At 43.1% G+C, this 19,122-nt stretch overlaps 1 protein-coding gene across 1 annotated transcript in view; it reads left to right on the forward strand.

Annotated features, from left to right (window-relative positions):
* Window positions 1-19,122, forward strand: part of gpatch1 (G patch domain containing 1) — a 28,620-nt gene that overhangs the window by 8,828 nt on the left and 670 nt on the right. The window contains exons 7-19 of the mRNA XM_088333387.1: window positions 1,670-1,915; window positions 4,384-4,528; window positions 7,128-7,204; window positions 7,275-7,491; window positions 8,228-8,521; window positions 10,383-10,564; window positions 12,748-12,875; window positions 12,946-13,046; window positions 13,146-13,279; window positions 15,624-15,906; window positions 17,662-17,727; window positions 17,797-17,876; window positions 17,943-18,055. Of these exons, the coding sequence (XP_088189513.1) occupies window positions 1,670-1,915; window positions 4,384-4,528; window positions 7,128-7,204; window positions 7,275-7,491; window positions 8,228-8,521; window positions 10,383-10,564; window positions 12,748-12,875; window positions 12,946-13,046; window positions 13,146-13,279; window positions 15,624-15,906; window positions 17,662-17,727; window positions 17,797-17,876; window positions 17,943-18,055 (2,066 nt within the window). The remainder of the gene's footprint in view (window positions 1-1,669; window positions 1,916-4,383; window positions 4,529-7,127; window positions 7,205-7,274; window positions 7,492-8,227; window positions 8,522-10,382; window positions 10,565-12,747; window positions 12,876-12,945; window positions 13,047-13,145; window positions 13,280-15,623; window positions 15,907-17,661; window positions 17,728-17,796; window positions 17,877-17,942; window positions 18,056-19,122) is intronic.

The raw sequence follows: 19,122 nt of genomic DNA on the forward strand, positions 1-19,122 counted from the left end.
AACATGCCGCGGATCGATACCAAATAGAAAACAAAATACCAAAACCGATTCGGCACAGTGCTCGACTGCTCGCCAGGTATAGAAATGAAACCATTAATAAGTGTCAGTCTATTTTCTAGGGAAAGGCAAACAAAAATCAAGTCGCCATTTTGTTCTCCTCTAAACCAAGAACGGGCTCGTTCGCAGCAGTACGACATTAAACAAACCGAAGACGATTTCGTCGAGTACGTTCGGTGGTCAGCTGCAAAGTCTGTCACAAAAGAACCCAACGATTCTCAAGAAACGCCTTTAATCGCTGAACTTTTGAAGGTTTTAACAATTTCTCATCTACGGACTGCCGTTTGTCAGGCACGGTCCGGCATAACGCTTTAGCTCTCTTTTGTAGTGAAATAATACGCGTATAAAACATTGAAGGCGCGTCGTCGAAAGCGTATCGGAATCCTACCGAGGCGAGTCAGACTCCCTTTGGTTTTTTCGCTTTAAACCTTTCTTGACCAAGCTACTGCCGTAATATGCAAGATCTGCTATGCAAACTTTGCCAGTAATGTATTTCCCAGGCTATAAGTCGGAGGGTTAACCCTAACCCCGTGTTGATCATTTTAACCCGGACGTCAAAGCGTAAAGCGGAAGCCGGCACGCGGTCTACTTCTGTGACCTACCGGGAGTTGTTAACCGGTTCACGTGACACAGAAGGATGAATATTTCGTTGGATTTTTTTTGAATCTTTATTTCGAACATTCAAATTAAAACAATAACTCAACAACAAAATAATGTCGCATAATATGTTCGAAAAGGGGTAGTAAAAAGCAGATGCTTATATTCCCTTCATCTTCCCTATGAAATACACCAATGATAATAACAACAATAGTAATAATATTAATAATAACGGTTATGATATAACAATAGCAACAATAACACAAAATTAACCATAGTTCTAGACGCACTATTCCCAATCTACCCCATTCTCTTCATCTCTATTCCGCCAGTCATGTTTTTTTGTATTTAAATTTGAACACGGGAATAGTTTGACATCGTTTGATCTGTAAATTGTTCCAAAGTTTGACTCCGCACACAGACACACACATACTTTTCCCGGTGGTTCTCACCTTTGGGATTCGGAGTGAAACCAGTAGTTCTCAAACTCGAGTTATCCTAATAACTCCTTAGATGTTTTTTTCGTTACCGACGAGCTTGTCCGGTGTTCGCACGTTCGACGCCAAACCTTAATATACTATTATAGATTACCTTTCAAGATAACATGTTTGTTTTTCGGTGTTGGCTTTTATCGAATACGTTTCCCCCAAAAATGCGACTTATACTCCAGTGCGCAATATATTTGTTTTTTCTTAGTGATACAATTTTTTGGCTGGTGCGATTTCTAATCCAGAAAAAGTCGACTTTTTATCAGGTATACCAAGACTAAAATGCTCTAAACGTGACAAGTTCTGGTAGGCTGATGCGAATGCCGCCGTTTGCGTATGTTCTCGTTAGCGCTCGAAAAAGAGACGCTGTTTCGGTCGTGTCAGATGCCTCACCCTGTGGCATAAACGGGAAATTCGAATTATCGATTTGTGCGGACCGCGTCGACGCTAATGACGTTAGCGGCGGCCGCCAGGACAGCGATAACGTTAGCTCCAGGATGCTAACAGCGCGAGCGGCGTGTTTTCAGGAGGAGGACGACGGCGAGTTCGCCCCGGAGAACGTGACTTTTGCGCCCAAAGACGTGGTGGCGGTGGACTTCAGCGCGAGGCCGGGGCTTCAGGGTCTGGGCTATAGCGGTCTGGACCCGGGACTGGCGCTTCGGGGACGAGGCGACGGCCACGTGGACTTGTTCTCGCCCCACTCGGACGCCACCAGCAGGCTGTTCGGGGAAGCGCCCCGGGGATGGCGCAGGGGAGGGGGCGTGGCCGGGCAGGTGAGTTTGACGCTCCCCTTCCTTGACTGGGCGGGACAACAGTGTGTACTATTTAGTTCCCCTCAGTGATAGAAAAATCTTTCATTCGGTCATACTCGGAATACTAGTCCAAAATATGTGATTTATAAATGCAATGTCCATTTTATAAAAAAAGAAATCCTAGGTGGATACGTTTTTATTTCTTTGACATGGCGGGATCCCTACCTAAAAGTCGCAGCCATGTTTGTCTGACGTCTCGCTGCTACTCATTCACCTCAAAGAATTGGCTCATAGAGCCGTTATGTTTACTAACGGCGCATCGCCACCGATCATTTGCGCCGTCTCAAAACCGGCTTCCGGTGGGTTGGGAGCCGACTCCCGCGATTGACTTTAAAGAGCCGGTTCATAAAGCCGTTACGTTCGCCAAGGACGCGTCGCTATCTCCTAGGGCAGGTGTGGCCGACTATTTGGAGACGCGTCGGACTCCAAAATTCAGCCCGCGGACCCAAGCTTAAAGGCCGATCCCGTTTTTTCGTTCATGAATAAATATCCATGCGGACATCTACACGTTCGATTTCTTTTTGTTTTGAAATAGTCAAGTCCTGTTTATTTGTAATCGTGAGGAGTTTCAAAATGGAAAATGTAAATGGTCTGCATTTACATAGCCAGTGTCTGAAAGTCGTGAGAAAAAGTGAGCGGACAGCAGGGGGCAGACCACTCTGAAAAGTTGCCTCCCCACCCATAAAGTTGCCACAACTTCAAACACAATAAGACGACTCATCGCAAAAAAACATTGTTGCAAAGTATTAAGGATTGATCATCAGAATATATAACAGGACAACACTTTAAAATGAAGTTTATTATTGATCTACTTCTAACATTCATTGCATGTATGTTTTCCATCTGTCATCAGTATGTCCCTGTATTGACTCATCTTCATTCGTGCAATTTTTGCGTTGCCTCGTCTGCTACAAGCCACGTGAACTCCTCTTTTCACAATGCTTTTAAATGTACCTTTACGTTTTGTAGCGTCATCCTTTTGGTTCGCTTCTTCTAAATCTTTCTTCCGGGGCTGAGGTTTTGGCTTGATTCCTAACCACTTATCCCATTTTTCTTGCGTTCTCTGTGCGTCTACTTTGGAAAATGATATACAGTGGGATCTCGCTACTTCGCGCTTCGACGTTCGCGGTTTCAGAGCTTCGCGGGCCTAATAAAGTAAAAATCAAAAAATTATTAAATTATTATTATTATTATTATTTAAGCATTTTTGAAGGGGTGTCGCTACTTCGTGGTTCCACGTTCACGGGTTCAGAGCTTCGCAGGTCTAAAAATGAATAATAATAAAATAAAATAATTAAAAAAAAAAAATATATATATAAGCATTTTTGAAGGGGCGTCGCTACTTCGCAGATTTTCACTTATTGCGGGTGATTTTGGTCCCCATTAACCACGATAACCGAGGTCCCACTGTATAAATGGGCGAACTTATAAGGTCCGGAAGTTATTTCGATGCAGGCTTCTGATTTGCTGCCGAGTATCCAAATTGCCAAACTAACCGAAATTTCCAAACTGAACGAAGATTTCAACATCGGAATAAAGCAAACGTTTCATTTAAAAAAAAAAAAAAAAAAATTCTTTGAAAGTGTTGTTCCACCTGGGCGGAGACATTTTGAAAGTAAAAGATGCAAAAACGTTTGCATGTGAGAGGTATAAAAAGCCATCTTCTGGACACTTTCCAGATGCACTCAAAGTCATTTACACGATATGTACATATTTACATCCCAATAAAGTTAAAGAAAAAAAAAAAGCTGGCCCGACACTGGTATAGCACTTTACGAGTCGATCCAACCGATACGACAACAATTCTACAGTACAAATTCTACAAAAATGTAACTACGGCTAGGCAACAAAAAGTATACTACTGCAGAAATCCCCCAAAACTAAAACTACGGTAAGGCCAGGTAGAAACGTATGCTGGCCTGGAGAGAGATGGGCGCCCCCAGGCTGTTCTTGCAGGAAGTGGTGCCTGTCTACCACCCCTGTGCTTAAGGGATCCAACCAACCAAACATTTTTCTACAATTACCATGGTAGCATTTTGGTCGTATTCTAGTCGTAGAATTTTTCTCAAGTCTTATTTTCATCTAGTATTTCTTTTGTATTTTTGTAATATTACCGGCGCTGTATTTTTCCAGTATTTCTTTTTTAGTGGTATTTTTGTATGATAGAAATACGGCGGCGCTCGTATTTCTATCGTATTGTTTTTCTTTTTGGAAGGAAAGCAAAATAAGATAAGAGGTAGCTGTGTTGAAGCACTAAATTTGATTTATTTCTGTCGTTTCTAACGTCATTATATTGACGGGTGGGATGAAAAAGCCGTACGGGCCGCACGTGGCCCCCGGGGCGTCATGTGCCCACCCAGTCGGTCAACGATTTCTTCATTTTTGCCCCGAAAACCAAGAGTAAAACGCCAGTGTCCTATCTTCGGCAGGCGTTCGGCGTGGGGGCGCTAGAGGACGACGACGAAGACGTTTACCACCGAGACGCCATGTCCAAGTACGACACCGTGCTGGAGGACGAGACCGGCGACGGACTTTACGGATGGACGGCGCCCGACCGCGGCAAAAAGAAGACCCGTAAGATATTTGGGGAGGGTTTTGGAGGACGAGGTAGCCATCTTGAAGAAATGGCTGCCACCAACGGTGACACCGGTACCTCTACTTAGCGATTTCATTTGTTCTGGGAGTAGTCACGTGACCGGAAACCCCGCGAATGTCTGATATTCTTCTAAAAATCGTAAAAGATCAAAACGTATGAAAACGAGATGACCGCACAATAAACATAAAACAAGAGGCGTAAAAGGATCCAAATCCCTTTGGAACTGGCCTCTTTGTTTACCGGTACTCAACATTGTTTCTTGGAAAACTGATCCAACGACGCCTGCTTCTGCAGGCTTTTGACAATCCTCCGGAAATGCGCCAGGCAGACCTTGTCTTTATGAGCGATAGATTTTTTGCCTGAATCTCCTTGATTTGACGGCAGCGTTCCACACTCATACTTGCGTTTTTTCTGATTTTCTCGCTTCATTTCGATGACCGGACAAAAGTCTCTTCCTCTTCCGCCACTTTTCTGCATCTCTTTGGTGGGGTCCGTCGCGAACGTTAGCTCTTCGAAGCGCTACCATAGAGTAAAGCGCGGCCATTTACCAGGTAAGACTCTAGGGGGCGACATATGGCAACGCGTCCCGTACTGTATTTTGGTCTTTGTATCCTGAAAGGCTTTTGTAACTCGAGGCGATATTTTCTCGTTCGGGTGCTTCGTCACCTGAAACATTTGTAAGTCGAAGGTCGATGCTCTTATCCGTCCGAGCCCCGCGAATTGATGATATTCTTTTAACAAATCATAAAAGAAGTTAAGGACGTATGAAAACGAGAGGCACGAAGGGATCCAAATCCCTTTGGAACTGGCCTCTTTGTTTACCGGTACTCAGCATTGTTTCTCGAAAAACTGTTCCAATGACGTCTGCTTCCGCAGGCTTTTAACAATCCGCCGGAAATGCGCCAGGCATAACGAGCGACGGCCCGACCCGTCGACAGTCTTTCGGACTTTTTATTTCTCTTGAAATCGATGGCAGCGTCGCCTCCTTTTCCACACGCACGCTTGCGTTTTTTCTGATTTCTTCATTTCGATGACCAGACAAAAGTGTCTTCCTCTTTTCTGCGTCTGGTCGCAAACGCTAGCTCTTCGAAGCGCTACCGTAAAGTTGAGCGTGCCGGGATTCGCGAGGACGCACCCATTTGCCAGGTAGGACTCTAGGGGGCATCCCGGACTGTTTTTTCTTCTTCGTATCCTGAAAGGGTTTTGTAACTCCAGGCGATATTGTCTCGTTCGGGTGTTTTGTCACCTGAAACATCGGTAAGTAGAGGTACCCTTGTATTTTAATAATCGCTGAATCGGGAGTTTGGTTGCGGTCTATTAAAGGATCGATGACAAATAAAAACACCGATAAAACAATATTTTTGGGGAAAATGGGCAGAGTTTGGTGCTCACTTCCTTTTTTTTCGGTAATGTTTCGGACCAGAAGAGAGAGTCACTTTGCGAAAGCTGGAACAAAAGTCCCGGCAGGCACCTTTGCCCAAGCGTGGACGATCCATTCTTTTTTTACTTCCTGCCCCGCCGTAGTCCTGGTCCGGATACGGAAATGACACCGTTTCATGAAACGAACGCACAGAGGCGATAACAATCACTTTCGAATAGCTAGATGCGCCATATCCTCCGCATCCATGAGTGATTCCGCAAATTTCGCGTGAGTTGACCCGTGGTGTTTCCACAGGAGAAGGCATCCGAATCACATTTAGTCAAACGTGCTAAGGACGTGACAAAAAGACGTCATCTCGCCCCAAAACGTCGTAAGTCTACTCGGCCGGGGCTCGGACCGATGACCTCCCGGTCTCGAGGCATGCGCCCCACTCTAAGGCCACTGAGATGGTCTCTAGTCTGCCGCTTTATCCCACAAACGGGGCACCGCACCATAGTGGAAGAAAATGTTCGCGTTAAGCTAATTGATAAATTGGATTTTTATTTCTTCTTGCACCTTATCGAAACATGATGTTATATTCAGACTTATCATACAAAATTGAAAAAATGTTTCATTTTATGCGTAGAAACATTTTTCAGCCACAAAAAAAATGTTGTCGATGAATATTATGAAACTTTCAATTATGTAAACGATATTTGAATATGCTTAAGAATCTGCCCCCTGTGTGGAGTTAAACATGTCATAATTCTTATTTTTCTTTTTAGTTTATCATGTTGACTCATTTTTGTGTTTGTTTTACTTTCTGTTCCTTTGTTTTATGGTGAAACCGTCAAACGCAAGTTAAAACAATAAAGCCAATTTACGTTCAAGAAAAAAAATGGAAGTGACTTTTTTATCAAACCGGTCTCGGCGCCCTCTACCGGACCAAATTGGTACTAAAACTCTCAGCGTCACAACGGAATTGTGCGCACTCTTATTTGCATCGACTTTGTGGCTCGGAAAATAACCAATCGAGGAGCTAATTGGTCGCCGACGCTTTTCATCATCGATTGTAATTTTATCGATGAGTTGTTGCGGCCGGATATCCGTCAATACATTGCACGTGTGTCATATGTTTTGGTATGACGTAATTTTTGAAATTTCGATGGCATTTTTCCTGATTCCTCCATACTCTGATGTATTTTTCCCTTTCTCAGACGAGAAAGAAGCGTCTTACCTGGGCAAAATCCTGGAAGGTTTCACCTTGGCGCGGAACGCCGAACACGAGAAAACGGTGAGTGACGTTGTGGTGAGGATAAACGGGAGGTTTCGGCTCCGCCCCTTCCTGAAAACGATTTCCCTAGATTTTTGGCCCTCCGCGGCTGCCGTCCGACTTCCGTCCGGTGCACCACTTCCGCCCCCCGGTGGCCGTTTCGCACGTTTCGGGCGTGAGCGCCGCCCTGGCCCGGGCCCTGAGCTCGTCCCGGGGGCAGCAAAAGGACCAGGCTCCCGCCGCCGCCGGGCGCCACAACATGGCCTCTGACCAGAGGGGGGCGCTGCTGGGGGAGGACGCTCTTAAAGGTAGCATTTGTCTATTTCTCTTTTTTTTCTTCTTGAAATCATTTTTTCTTTTTCCCTTTTTCTTCCTTCCTTTTTTTTTCTTTTTCTGGTCCTTTTCTTGTATTTCTTTTTTTTTGTGTGTTGTTTTCCTTTTCTATTTCTTTTTCTGTTATACTTTCTCTTTGTTCTTTATTTTATTTTTGAATCCTTTTCATGCATTTTCCTGTCCATTTTTTGTTTTTCTGTTTTCCTTCATTCTTTCTTTTGTCTGTTTTTTTCCTCCGTTTCTCTTTTTCCTCTTCTATTTCTTTTGTTTTCCTTTTCTATTTCTTATTCTTTTTCCCGTTTTTATTGTTTTTTTTTTAATCTCTCTTTTTCGTTTTCTTATTCATTGTTTTCCTTCTTCTCATTTTTCTTTTTTTCTTTCCTTTTTTATTGGTTCTCTCTAGGTAATTCTTTTTTCTCTTCGCCTTCACAAAAGGCCGTACAAAAACGATATTTTAAATGTTACTGTTTGGTCTCCCTGATTCTCCTTACATTGTATTCTTCCTTGTGCTTTGTAGCACTCGTTTTTGTTTGCACACAGAACAACGCCATCTAGTGGTCAAATAATACACACTGTCCCTTAAAGAAAAATCTTGCTTTTCGGTCACTTTGAATCTGAATTAAGATTTTCTCTGACACTGAGCAGCTGAATAATGATAATAATAATAATGTCTTTCCTGTTTCCTGTTTGTCTCTGCCGCTTCCTGTTTAGGCCCCGCCTCCGTGATGGAGTTGCTCCGCCCCGAGGACCGCCTCCGACTGCAGGGCCTGCGGGCTTCCTCCTCCGGTTCGGCGCCGCCGTCTTCCTCCTCCGACGCGGCGGCGGCGGTTTTGCGAGAGCGGCAGGAGGGGACGTCCGTTTTGCAACGCCGGCAGGAGGAGGCGGCGGCGGCGGCGTGGAGGGGGCGCCGCGCCGAGCCGCACGGGTTCAAACCCTTCCAGAAAAACGCCGGCAAACAAGCCAGATACGAAGCTTTCTTGGGACGACTGCGACTCGGAGAGAAAGGTATCTCCAAAGTAATCCGGTGACTCTCCTGAAAGTAGTGCCATATTTTTCAATCGTTTAAAGTGCAAATCATCCAAAAATACAAGCTCGAAAACCTACAACAAAAATACCACTACACAAATACTGCAAAAATCCTACTATAGAAATACTACAGAAATAAATCCACAAAGATACTGCAAATATCTACTTCAGAAACACTGTCATGTAGAAATACCACAAAAATATTATAAAATACAACAAAATAATACTAGAAAAACGTCACCAATGAATACAATACCACAGAAATAAATCCAAAATCTACTACAGAAATACAGCAAAAATCCTACTATATAGAAATACTACAGAAATAAATCAACAAAGATACCACAAATATACTGCAAATATCTACTTCAGAAATACTATGATCTAGAAATACTCAAAATATATTACTAATACGATAAAAATGTAGAAATACCACAAAATACTATAAAATACAACGAAATAATACAGAAATACCACAGAAATAAATCCAAAATCTACTACAGAAATACAGCAAAAATCCTACTATAGAAATACTACAGAAATAAATCCAAAAACATACTGCAAATATCTACTTTAGAAACACTATAATGTAGAAATACCACAAAATACTATAAAATACAACAAAATAATACGTCACAAATGAATACAGAAATACCACAAATTAATCCAAAATCTACTACAGCATTACTGCAAAAATCTTACTATTTAAATACTACAGAAATAAATCCAACAAGATACTGCAAATATCTACTACAGAAATGCTATAGTATAGAAATACTACAGAAATACTCGAAACATACTACTAAGTAATACTAGAAAAACGTATGCATGAACATATGCAGAAATATTACAAAAATCGACTACAGAAATACGATGATACAGAAATACTATAGTAATCTACTATAGAAATACGACAGAAATACTAAAAAAAACATTTCTTAGTAATACTAGAAAAACGTTACAAAGTAACTTATGCAGAAATATGAGTAGAAATACTGCAGAAATGGTACAAAAATACTACTATGTCATACTGGAATAACGTGACAAAGTATGAAATACTACCAAATTAACTTATCAAATTGAGTGCCTAAAAACATGGACGTAATATATTACTTTAACTGTGAGTGTCCCCAAATCAATTTGACGAAACTAATCTTATTCACCCCTTAACGTTCAACTCTTAAGACTCAAATCCGTGTCCGTAAACAAAACACGGTATCGTTACATCCACACGAGTCCCGTGAATGCAAATGTGTCAAATATAGAATCCAAAACGCACCAGAATGCCCACAGACAGGGGAAAAAAATCCGCCTAAAAGCATCTCTGCATCGTTAGACGTTCCTTGGTGCTATCCGTCTGTTTCGCCCCATCATTCCTTTTTACAAGTAAACGGACTCTTAAAATCGTTTCGTATATATCGATAAACGGACATCGCCTCCTTCAGCTTTCAATATCGTTAGTCAGTATTGACCGATTCAAAGGACGATTGACACGTCAATTCGCCAATAAAATTCCCAAAATAAATGTTTACGGGTTTTCAATGCGCATTGAAATCAGAGGCGAAAATAGACGTGCATAACGCCACCCGTGCAACTGATTGACTTCCGGAAAGAGAAGTCAAACATTTACAACTCTTTCGCAATGTCTTAGAACCAAACGTCGAGAGTCTTTCCTTTGTAAAGAGACAGAAAGGGATCGTATTCTCCAAAGAGTTGAAGAAGAGCATTCAATGGACTGGGGATTTGAGGCCCGTTGGACGTTAAGGGGTCCGAAAGGAGTAGAAGGTGTCCGTTTCTGGGCCGCGTGACGCGTATTGCCTACGTTTTCTTTGTCCGGCAGACGCCCTGGAGGCGGTTTTGGACCCCGGCATGACGGAGTGGGAGCGCGGCCGAGAAAAGGAAGAGTTTGTCCGGGCTTCGCTGCTCTACCGGCCCACCTCCTCCGTCCTCGCCTGCCGCTTCACCCGCGCGGAGCAGCAAGATGACGACGAGACGAGCGTGGAAGTGCCCGAGCGGCGGGAGGTAACGAGGTTTTTCCCGTTTTTTTTTCTTTTCATGAATCGGGGTGCAGCTTATACTCACAGGGAGGAAAAAACACACGAAAATGTCCCCCGAAAGACACAAACCGAAACGACGCCCCGAAAAAACACACAAAAATGTAAAGGATGGAAAGGGATTGGAGACGGGACAGGAAAAGCCCCAAAAAGGACCTCTGAAATTGGGAGAAAAAACAGCTTGGAATTCGAGCGCAAACCCAAACGAGTGTTGTTTTGTTGTATGTGGTAAACCAACCCCATTTTCATCATCATCTTCATCTTCTTCATCATCTTCTTCTTCATCTTCAGCTTTTTCATCTCCTTCTTTACTCCTTCTTCTTTGCTAAAAAAGAGCGTCTTCTTCTTCATCTGCTTCATCTTCTCCTTCTTTACTACTTCTTCTTCGCTAAAACAGAGCGTCATCTTCTTCGCTGAGAAAGAGCGTTTTCTTCATCATCTTCTTCATCATCTTCTTTTTCATCTTCATCTTCATCTTTTTAATCTTCTTCGTCTTCATCTTTTTCATCCTCTTCATCTACTTCATCCTCTTCATCTTCTTCATCTTTTTCATCCTCTTCTTCATCTTCACCTTCATCTTCACCTTCATCTTCACCTTCATCTTCTTTTTCTTCTTCTTCTCTGAGAAAGAGTGTCTTCTTTGCCTTCTTCATCTTCTTAATCTTCTTTTTCTACTTCTTCGCTGAGAAAGAGCGTCTTCTTCTTCGCTGAGAAAGAGCGTCTTCTTCTTTTTCTTCTTCTTCGCTGAGAAAGAGCGTCTTCTTCTCCTTCTTCGCTGAGAAAGAACGTCTTCTTCTTCTACGCTGAAATGAGCGTCTTCTTCTTCTACGTCTTCCCATCCGATTTCCAGTCTGAAGTTAGAATTTCTGGCCAATTCGGGGCTTTTTCGGTGGCCTTTCTAGTCCGGGAACGACGGTGGTTCGAATTTAGCGTCGTGGTTTTCTTGGCGATCGCGGCCACACTTTCAAACTACGGAGCGCGGGCCACACGCGGCCCGCTGGGCTTTTACGTCCAGCCCGCAAAATCCTCAAAGTATCACGAGCGAATCTATTGTAGGAAGTCGATTACTACCGATCGAAATAAACCTGCTTTTTACGCTTGCCGACTTTGTCCGTGGCGTCAATCTCTTTGTGTGTGTACTACAAAAGGTTACTACAGGAATACTACAAAATGACAACAAAACTAAATATAAAGTTTAGTACTCAGGTACACGGACCTCTTATATGATTAAACTTTCAAAATACGACAGAAATACGACTACTGTAATACTACAATACAAAAATGCTTCTACAAAAATATTTCCACACAAAACTACAACTACGGTATTATAACAAATATACAAAAGAAATACTACAAAAATAGGACTGTGGAAATACTACCCGAAATAATGCAAAAATACTGAAATGGAAATATCTCAAAAGTTTGTCTAAAGAAATACTACACTATACGACGACAGTCATCCTAGAATACAAAATATTACTGCAAAAATATTACCCAAAAATCCCATTACAGTCATGATATGATACAACAATACTACTACATGAATATTATGAAAGTAATACTATAAAAATACTACTACATAAATAATACAAAAACTACAGTAATACTTCAAAAAATATTACAGATAAGCTACAAATAAATCTACTTTGGAAATACTACAGGTATACTGTACTACAGATATACTACAACATTCTAATGTATGATTTTGCTTTGATTTTGGAAACGGTCCAAATATAATGACAATATAGAAAACGTAAAGTCAAGTTCTACTATTCCAAATGAGTCCTCCTCGTCCCTTTGTGTGTCTTCAACAAAAATACTACAAAATGGCTACATAAGTAAATATCAAATATCACTGTGTATTATTTTGTGCCCGCTAGTGGCAAAGAACTTGTATTACGGTACATTGTGTGATATATGGCCACTAGGTGGCACTATATTGTCTCATCGGAAGGAAAAGCAGTGCCACAGAGCACAGCGTAGCAGCGAGATGCCTGGCCACGTCTAGATGGGGATTCCAAATTTTAGTCATGTGTTTTATGGGTACGTGTATTTTGGCCTCGTATTCTAATCCACCAAGAGGCCCTGAATATGACACGGTGTCCCTTTAAGGTCCACGCGGTTGAACTCCGGTACATTTTGTGTGGTCAGGGCGACGCGGCGGACAAGGAAGCGGCGGTCAAGATGAAAATGTTCGGCCAACTGACCCGGGAGACCTTCCAGTGGCATCCCGACAAAGTCCTCTGCCGGCGCTTCAACGTGCCGCACCCTTACCCGGGGTACGCTCGCGCCGCTAACCCCGCCCTGCTAAACCCTGCCCGCTTTTACCTGCCTCTCGTCTCACCCTAGGTCCTCCACGGTGGGCGTCCCCAAAGTCAAGCGGGACAAGTTTTCCGTCTTCAATTTCCTGACCGTCCCGCCCGGCGCCTCGCCCGGCGCCCCGCCAGCAGGTCGCCCGACACCGTCCGTCGCCCGACACCGTCCGTCCCCGACGCGGCGCTCGTCTTGTTCTCCCGTTGCCCTGACCCTCAATTTCCCGTTCCCTTCAGCCCCCGCCGTCAAGAAGTCCAGGTGGGACCAGGCGGCGGAGCCCGACCGGGAGGCGGAGCCAGACCGGGAGACGGAACCGACCGAGAGCGACGCCGAACCCTCTTCTTCGGAGTCGGCCCGAAAGGCTTCCGAGGTAACGAGGCTTCTGAGTGGGGCCGCGACGACTCATCGATAAAGCCGACTCGTTCTTTAACGCTGTCGCCGGTCACTCGCACATATCACTGGAAAGCTTCAACTCATACTTATACTACAGTCATACTCCAAATATCGACTACAGAACCACAGATCCTTGAAAAGTCTTAAAAGGTGTCAGGTTCAACCCAGCACTTGTAACAAAAACCTGCATACAAAAAAGACACAGAGAATTGTGTATGGTTTTCTTGCAAGGAAAGTGACAGGAAGGCTGCTTCATACAATCCTCCTCGCACTCTCAAGCAGTCTTCCCTCTGCTTGCCTTTTTATTTAGACAGGAACGCCCGAGTTACAAGGTGGTTTCGACTGCTAAACGGAAGGGGTGCGGTTTGAAGGTTAAATGTTCCAGTTGAAACCAGTTCTTGCACAACAACTTGTTATTTGAAATGTGACCGATTAACTCTCTTCACGCTATCTTCAGGAAAGAACCTTGGCCTGCAATCAAATCTGTATCTGATTCACACCATTAGTTCTTGCCAGGGTGCAGTGGAAAACTTTTGCTATGAGAATCATCCTATTTTGGAAGCACAATATTTTAAGCAAACATATAACACGCATAGATTATAGTAAAGTTGAATAACTTGTGTACATTATTCCAACAAAAGGCATGACTTTATGATTGTAAAAACAAGGCCTTCATTATCCTCAAATCCAACTTGCAAAAGTCTTCAAAACGCGTTTATCGATCGTCTTTTTGAAAATTGGCAGATTGACGGCACGGCGTGACCACAAAGACCAAACTATCAAAACGGCGACGCGCTTTCGGTCGGACGCGTGTCTCAATAGCGACCTTTACTTCGGACCTTTCTGTCCAAGCGGACATTTCATGTTTTTGGCTCTGGTGTAGGAGGCCCCGTGGATTGCGGTTTGGGGTATTCTCCCGATGGCGTTTTTCCTTTGTCGGCTCGGTCTTAAATTTGATTTCAAAAGGCGTTTAAGAAGTCCGAACCAGTCTAGATCAAGAAACGGCTGAAGCATTTTTCGTAGGCGTTTCCCTTTTTGCGGGGTCACCGGCATCTAACAATGAAAGAGCCAAAGATAAAACAGACTGAGACTAAAATCCTCACTGTCTACGTCTATATTGTTTGGAAAAAATATCTATTTATAGATGACTTGATTTATTCATGCGATACTTTACTTTATTAACTCAAAAATGTTTGAATTTTAAAGTTTGTGTGTTCCCAGGATTGAAAAGCCTTTGAATTTGATGCCGTGTTTCACAACACATCTCTTTAAAAATGACTACGGTGGCTTTATCGTTGCATTTCGTCTTGTTGGATAACGGCAGTTGGCATGAGTTTGTACGGCATTCGCCTATGAAACGTCATCGCCTCCTACGGGTCGCTGAAACTAAACAGGTCACTATGAAATTTGCAAGATTACGTCTCGGTTCTGGACATTCATTTTGGGCCGTGCAAGTAAGGAAGGTAGCGTTTCCCAGTGACGGATCGGAAAGGGAAGAACTTCCTGAATCTCAAAATGGGAGCTATTTACTCAACACCGACAAAGAGAGAGAGATCCGTCTCAAAAATATTGACACCAATAAATAGGCGATGTACCCAAGATCTGAAAACGATACGTCTCGGTAATCGCACACGCAAGATTAAAAACGGCATTGGTAAATGGCAGATCTTTTCACGGATCTGCAAAATACACAATTTCTTTTATAAGAAATTGTTGAGTTGGCTTTGACGAACTGGCTGTGCCGGTGAAAAACATCAAAGCGTACAGAGAGTGCAGTTTGCCGTGGAAACGTGGCTCACGTCTAGCATACTGGACGCTAACGTGGAGCTACCCGGAGCTACCCGGCTTCAGTGCTGTTAGACAGAGACACAAAAGCCTGTGGGAAGAAGAAAGGAGGTGGACTCGCTATCTACGTGAACATGAGGCGGTGTAACCCTGGGCACAAAAATTTCCATCTGCCGCAGGGACGTCCAACTTTTGGCCTAGCGTGTGACCTCATCCACTCCGCTGTTGTTAAACTACAACAAGGCACCCCGAGGCCATCCTGTTAACAATCAACACAAGGATACTGCTGAAAGTGTGAATTTCCCCACGGGGATGAATAAAGTATCTATCCATCTATCTATCTAGACATCTATCTAGATATCTATCTCTATCTAACTAAAGATCTATCTATTTCTCTCTCTATCTATATCTAACTAAAGATCTATCTATCTCTATCTGAATCTGGCTTTGACCCTGACAATGCTGCGGGTAGCGTGCGTGACATGAAAAGGGGTCCCCCTGCAACATGAAACAGTCCTCTTTTTTTCCATCTCCAGAACGCTGCGGAAGCCCAAGCGGACCTCCCCCAGACCAAAGAGGAAGAAGATGATGAAGACGACGACAGTGATGAAGATGAGGAGGTGGAGGAGGAGGTGCGACCTCCCATGGACGTCTTCAAGGCCATCTTCGCCTCCTCCGACCAGGACGACGAGTCGGAAAACGACGAGGAGGACGCGGAAATGGAGGAGGGGGCCCAGCCAAAAAAGCTCTTCGACATCCCCGCTCCTCCTGTTCCTCCTGTTCCTCCTCCTCCAATCGCTACTTCCTCCCAACCGTCAGGTGACTTCTGACATTTATGTCCTTAAATAAAGAGCTACAAATATATGCAATAGAAAGAAATCAACGCAATCTATTGATATATTTATGCATTTTCTCATTTATCATCGAGGGTTTGGAATCTAATTCGCTGGTTACAGAGTGGACCTGCAGAGGGCGCTCACGATTCCCCACCCGAACGAGTCCCCAAAACACAGTCTCGTTCTTTTCCAAAAGAAGCAATCCTCCAAACATTTGAACTCCGAACGATCGATTTTGCAGTTCATGGATGTCGATAATCACGATGGGTCCAAAGGAAAAATAGATACACGCACGAATAAATAAGGTGCTTTGATTCTAAACAAACTTTGATTTATTTACATTGCAAGCGAAGTCAAATACAAAAAAAAGAACAGGACATAGTTGATAAAGAACTCGAAGTGTTAGAGGGGAAGGGGGCGGGGCTTTGTAGGGGTTAAAAGTACTGATCCATAAGCCTCAACTCTTAGGGTTTCTTCATTTCCCCTTAAGGTTTATTCATTTTCATATGCTGACGTTTTGGAGTTTTTCCTTGCCCTCATGTAGGTTTTAGATCAGGGGATGGTATCATAATAGTCTGTTGTCTGTACAGCCCTTTGAGACTTCTTGTGATGAAGGGCGTGGCAAATAAATATGACTAGACATGATCAGAAATGACTTCACAGCGTGTCAGATTGATATTTATACCCAGCACCAAGACAGTTTGTTGCAAATTTCTTTTGTTGCGTACCTTGGTCAGATGGAGCCTCACGAAAGGGGGCTGGGGGGGTTTGCTTGCCGCCCTCCCCTCCGCAAAAAAAAAACCTCTCCATCCCTTTGTCGACTTCATCTTGACTTTTTCAGTCAATCGAGAGAGAAAGAAACGGGCATACCCCGCGTCGTGACTGAAGTGCGCCAGGCCTCCTCGTGGAGGGGCAGAGGCTGTGGCTCTCGGCCATCTTTGTCTCCCATTTTCCAAGGGGGCAAAGGCCAACCAGGCCCCTCCTTCGGGTCTCCACGTGTCATATGTTTTGTCGTGTATTTTAAAGTGTACTTTATCGTGTATTGTCGCAATCAACCGATAGGTGAAATGCTCAGCCAGTTTGACACGCCCCCTCATTTGAACATTTTCTCGTGACAATATATATGACATTATTTCTGACAGAATACACATCAAAATAATAATAAATGACCAAATACATGGAAAAAAGACTAAATACAAATTAGACAACAAATTACAAGACAATACACACGACAAAATAAATGACCCCCCAAAAATACATAAATAAATAAAACGACACGATGCGCAACAAAAAAAATGACAAAATGCATGAAGATATAAATTAATTTATGTCATATATTTACTTGAGGAATAACATCAGTTATCTATGTGTTCGGTTCGTTTAGCAATTTGCATACTCGGCAGCCGATCAGAAGACATCGAATAACTTCGTGTTTCCGGACTTTCCCGAGCGTTATAAAGTTGTTCATTTGCATATCATTTTCCAAAGAAGACGCACAGAAAACGCAAGAAAAATGGAGAAGTGGTTAGGAATCAAGCCAAAACCTCAGCCCCAGAAGACAGATTCAAAAGAAGCTAACAAAACTGATGACGCTACAAAACGTAAACTTACAACAAAAGCAATATATTTGTAGCAATCTTGATTTGCACGTTTATTTCTACCTCATGCAGGTTTTCCCTTCCATACCTTGATAGATGGCCAGCTTTATTTGCTTTTCTTCTTTTTCCTCTCTCCGCAGCTGCGCCGCCTTCCCAGGAAGCTGCTGAGTTCGGTCCCAGACTTCCTCCCCCCTGGCCACTTCCGGGTAAGTTATCGTAGCCCCGCCTCCTCTTTTGCGCTCCGTCCTCATTGGCCGCTGCGATTCCCGACGCAGCCTCGGGGGGCGCCGCCTCGCCTCCGCGCGTCAGGAAGCACAAGAACAAGAAGCAGCACAAAGCCAGGAAAGACAAAAAGGTACAAAACAACACACACCAAAAAACGACGGTGATGCATCGTTTGCTTGGTGTTTTGGGGGGACAGAAGAAGAAAAGCAAGAAAAAAAAAGAGAAGAAGAAGAAAAAGCAAGAGGACACGTCGGAGGAGAGCGAAGAAGAGGAAGACGAGGCCAGGACCACAGAAGAGTTGATCAAGAGGTTAGAGACAGAAATACACGACATAATACCCCGACCTTTTTCAAGCTGAGGGCTATGTCAACATATGGCCAGCGGGCATTTAATGAGCGTAGGAATAAAAGGGAATAAAGTACGACTGACGCTCCTCTACTCGCAAACATTCGACTTACGTAAAACGGCAGATATGAACATGTCGAAGAGTATCAGGACATTGCTGTCAATTCGATTTTGTATCGTGTGCACCTTTTTCCGAGTACAGGACATTACTGCAGTGCTTCTTTCTGCCACTACCGGCGTGTGGCGCTGTGAAAGCTCACCAAGCATCCACCACGAAGAAGAAATCCGCCTTCTACTTCCTAGTTCGTTTGTAAACATTCTATACTGTATCTCCAGTGTGCTATGAACTTTGACATATTTATTGTTCAATATCTGGTGCAACCATTCGATATGGTTGGTGTAAAGTGATATAAGAGGCAAAGCGTTTCATTTGAAATGAAAGTGGAATAAGAAAGCTTGATGCGGTTGAGAAAATGGTCGGAGCGCTTTTCTTTGGCCACTTTTTACCACGGAGGAGGACCTCTTGAGGCCCATCTTCCAAAAGTAAGTTAAACTTAACTTTATGTATCTTTATAAAGCATATTATTTGATGAAATGTTTATTTTTGAGTACAAAACAATACAGGTTACTTGTACAAGCCTTAAACATACTTCTATAAACCTTAAACATACAAAATATAGCACCGGAGCAGCTTACCAACAAATTCAACTTACGAACGAGTTCGGTTCCAGACGATCATCCATAAGTTGGGCAGCGTCTGTACTAAGTTACTACAAAAAGCGAATATATTTTAATGCTTACTACAAGGTTACCAACATGCAAATATTACAAAAATACAACTACATTCATGCTACAAAATACTACAGAAATACGACAAACCTCTTCAGAAATACAACTACAGTAATACTACAAAAAACTATGAAAATACTTCAAGTGTACTACAGAAATACTACAAAATGACGACTATGCAAATGATACAAAAATACTAGGTCAAAAATACTACAAAAAATCAAAAAGCAAAAAAAAAAAAA

The sequence above is a fragment of the Urocampus carinirostris genome, chromosome 4, assembly GCF_059441175.1.
Source record: "Urocampus carinirostris isolate Australia breed hairy pipefish chromosome 4, RoL_Ucar_1.0, whole genome shotgun sequence".
Classification (NCBI taxonomy): Eukaryota; Metazoa; Chordata; class Actinopteri; order Syngnathiformes; family Syngnathidae; genus Urocampus; species Urocampus carinirostris.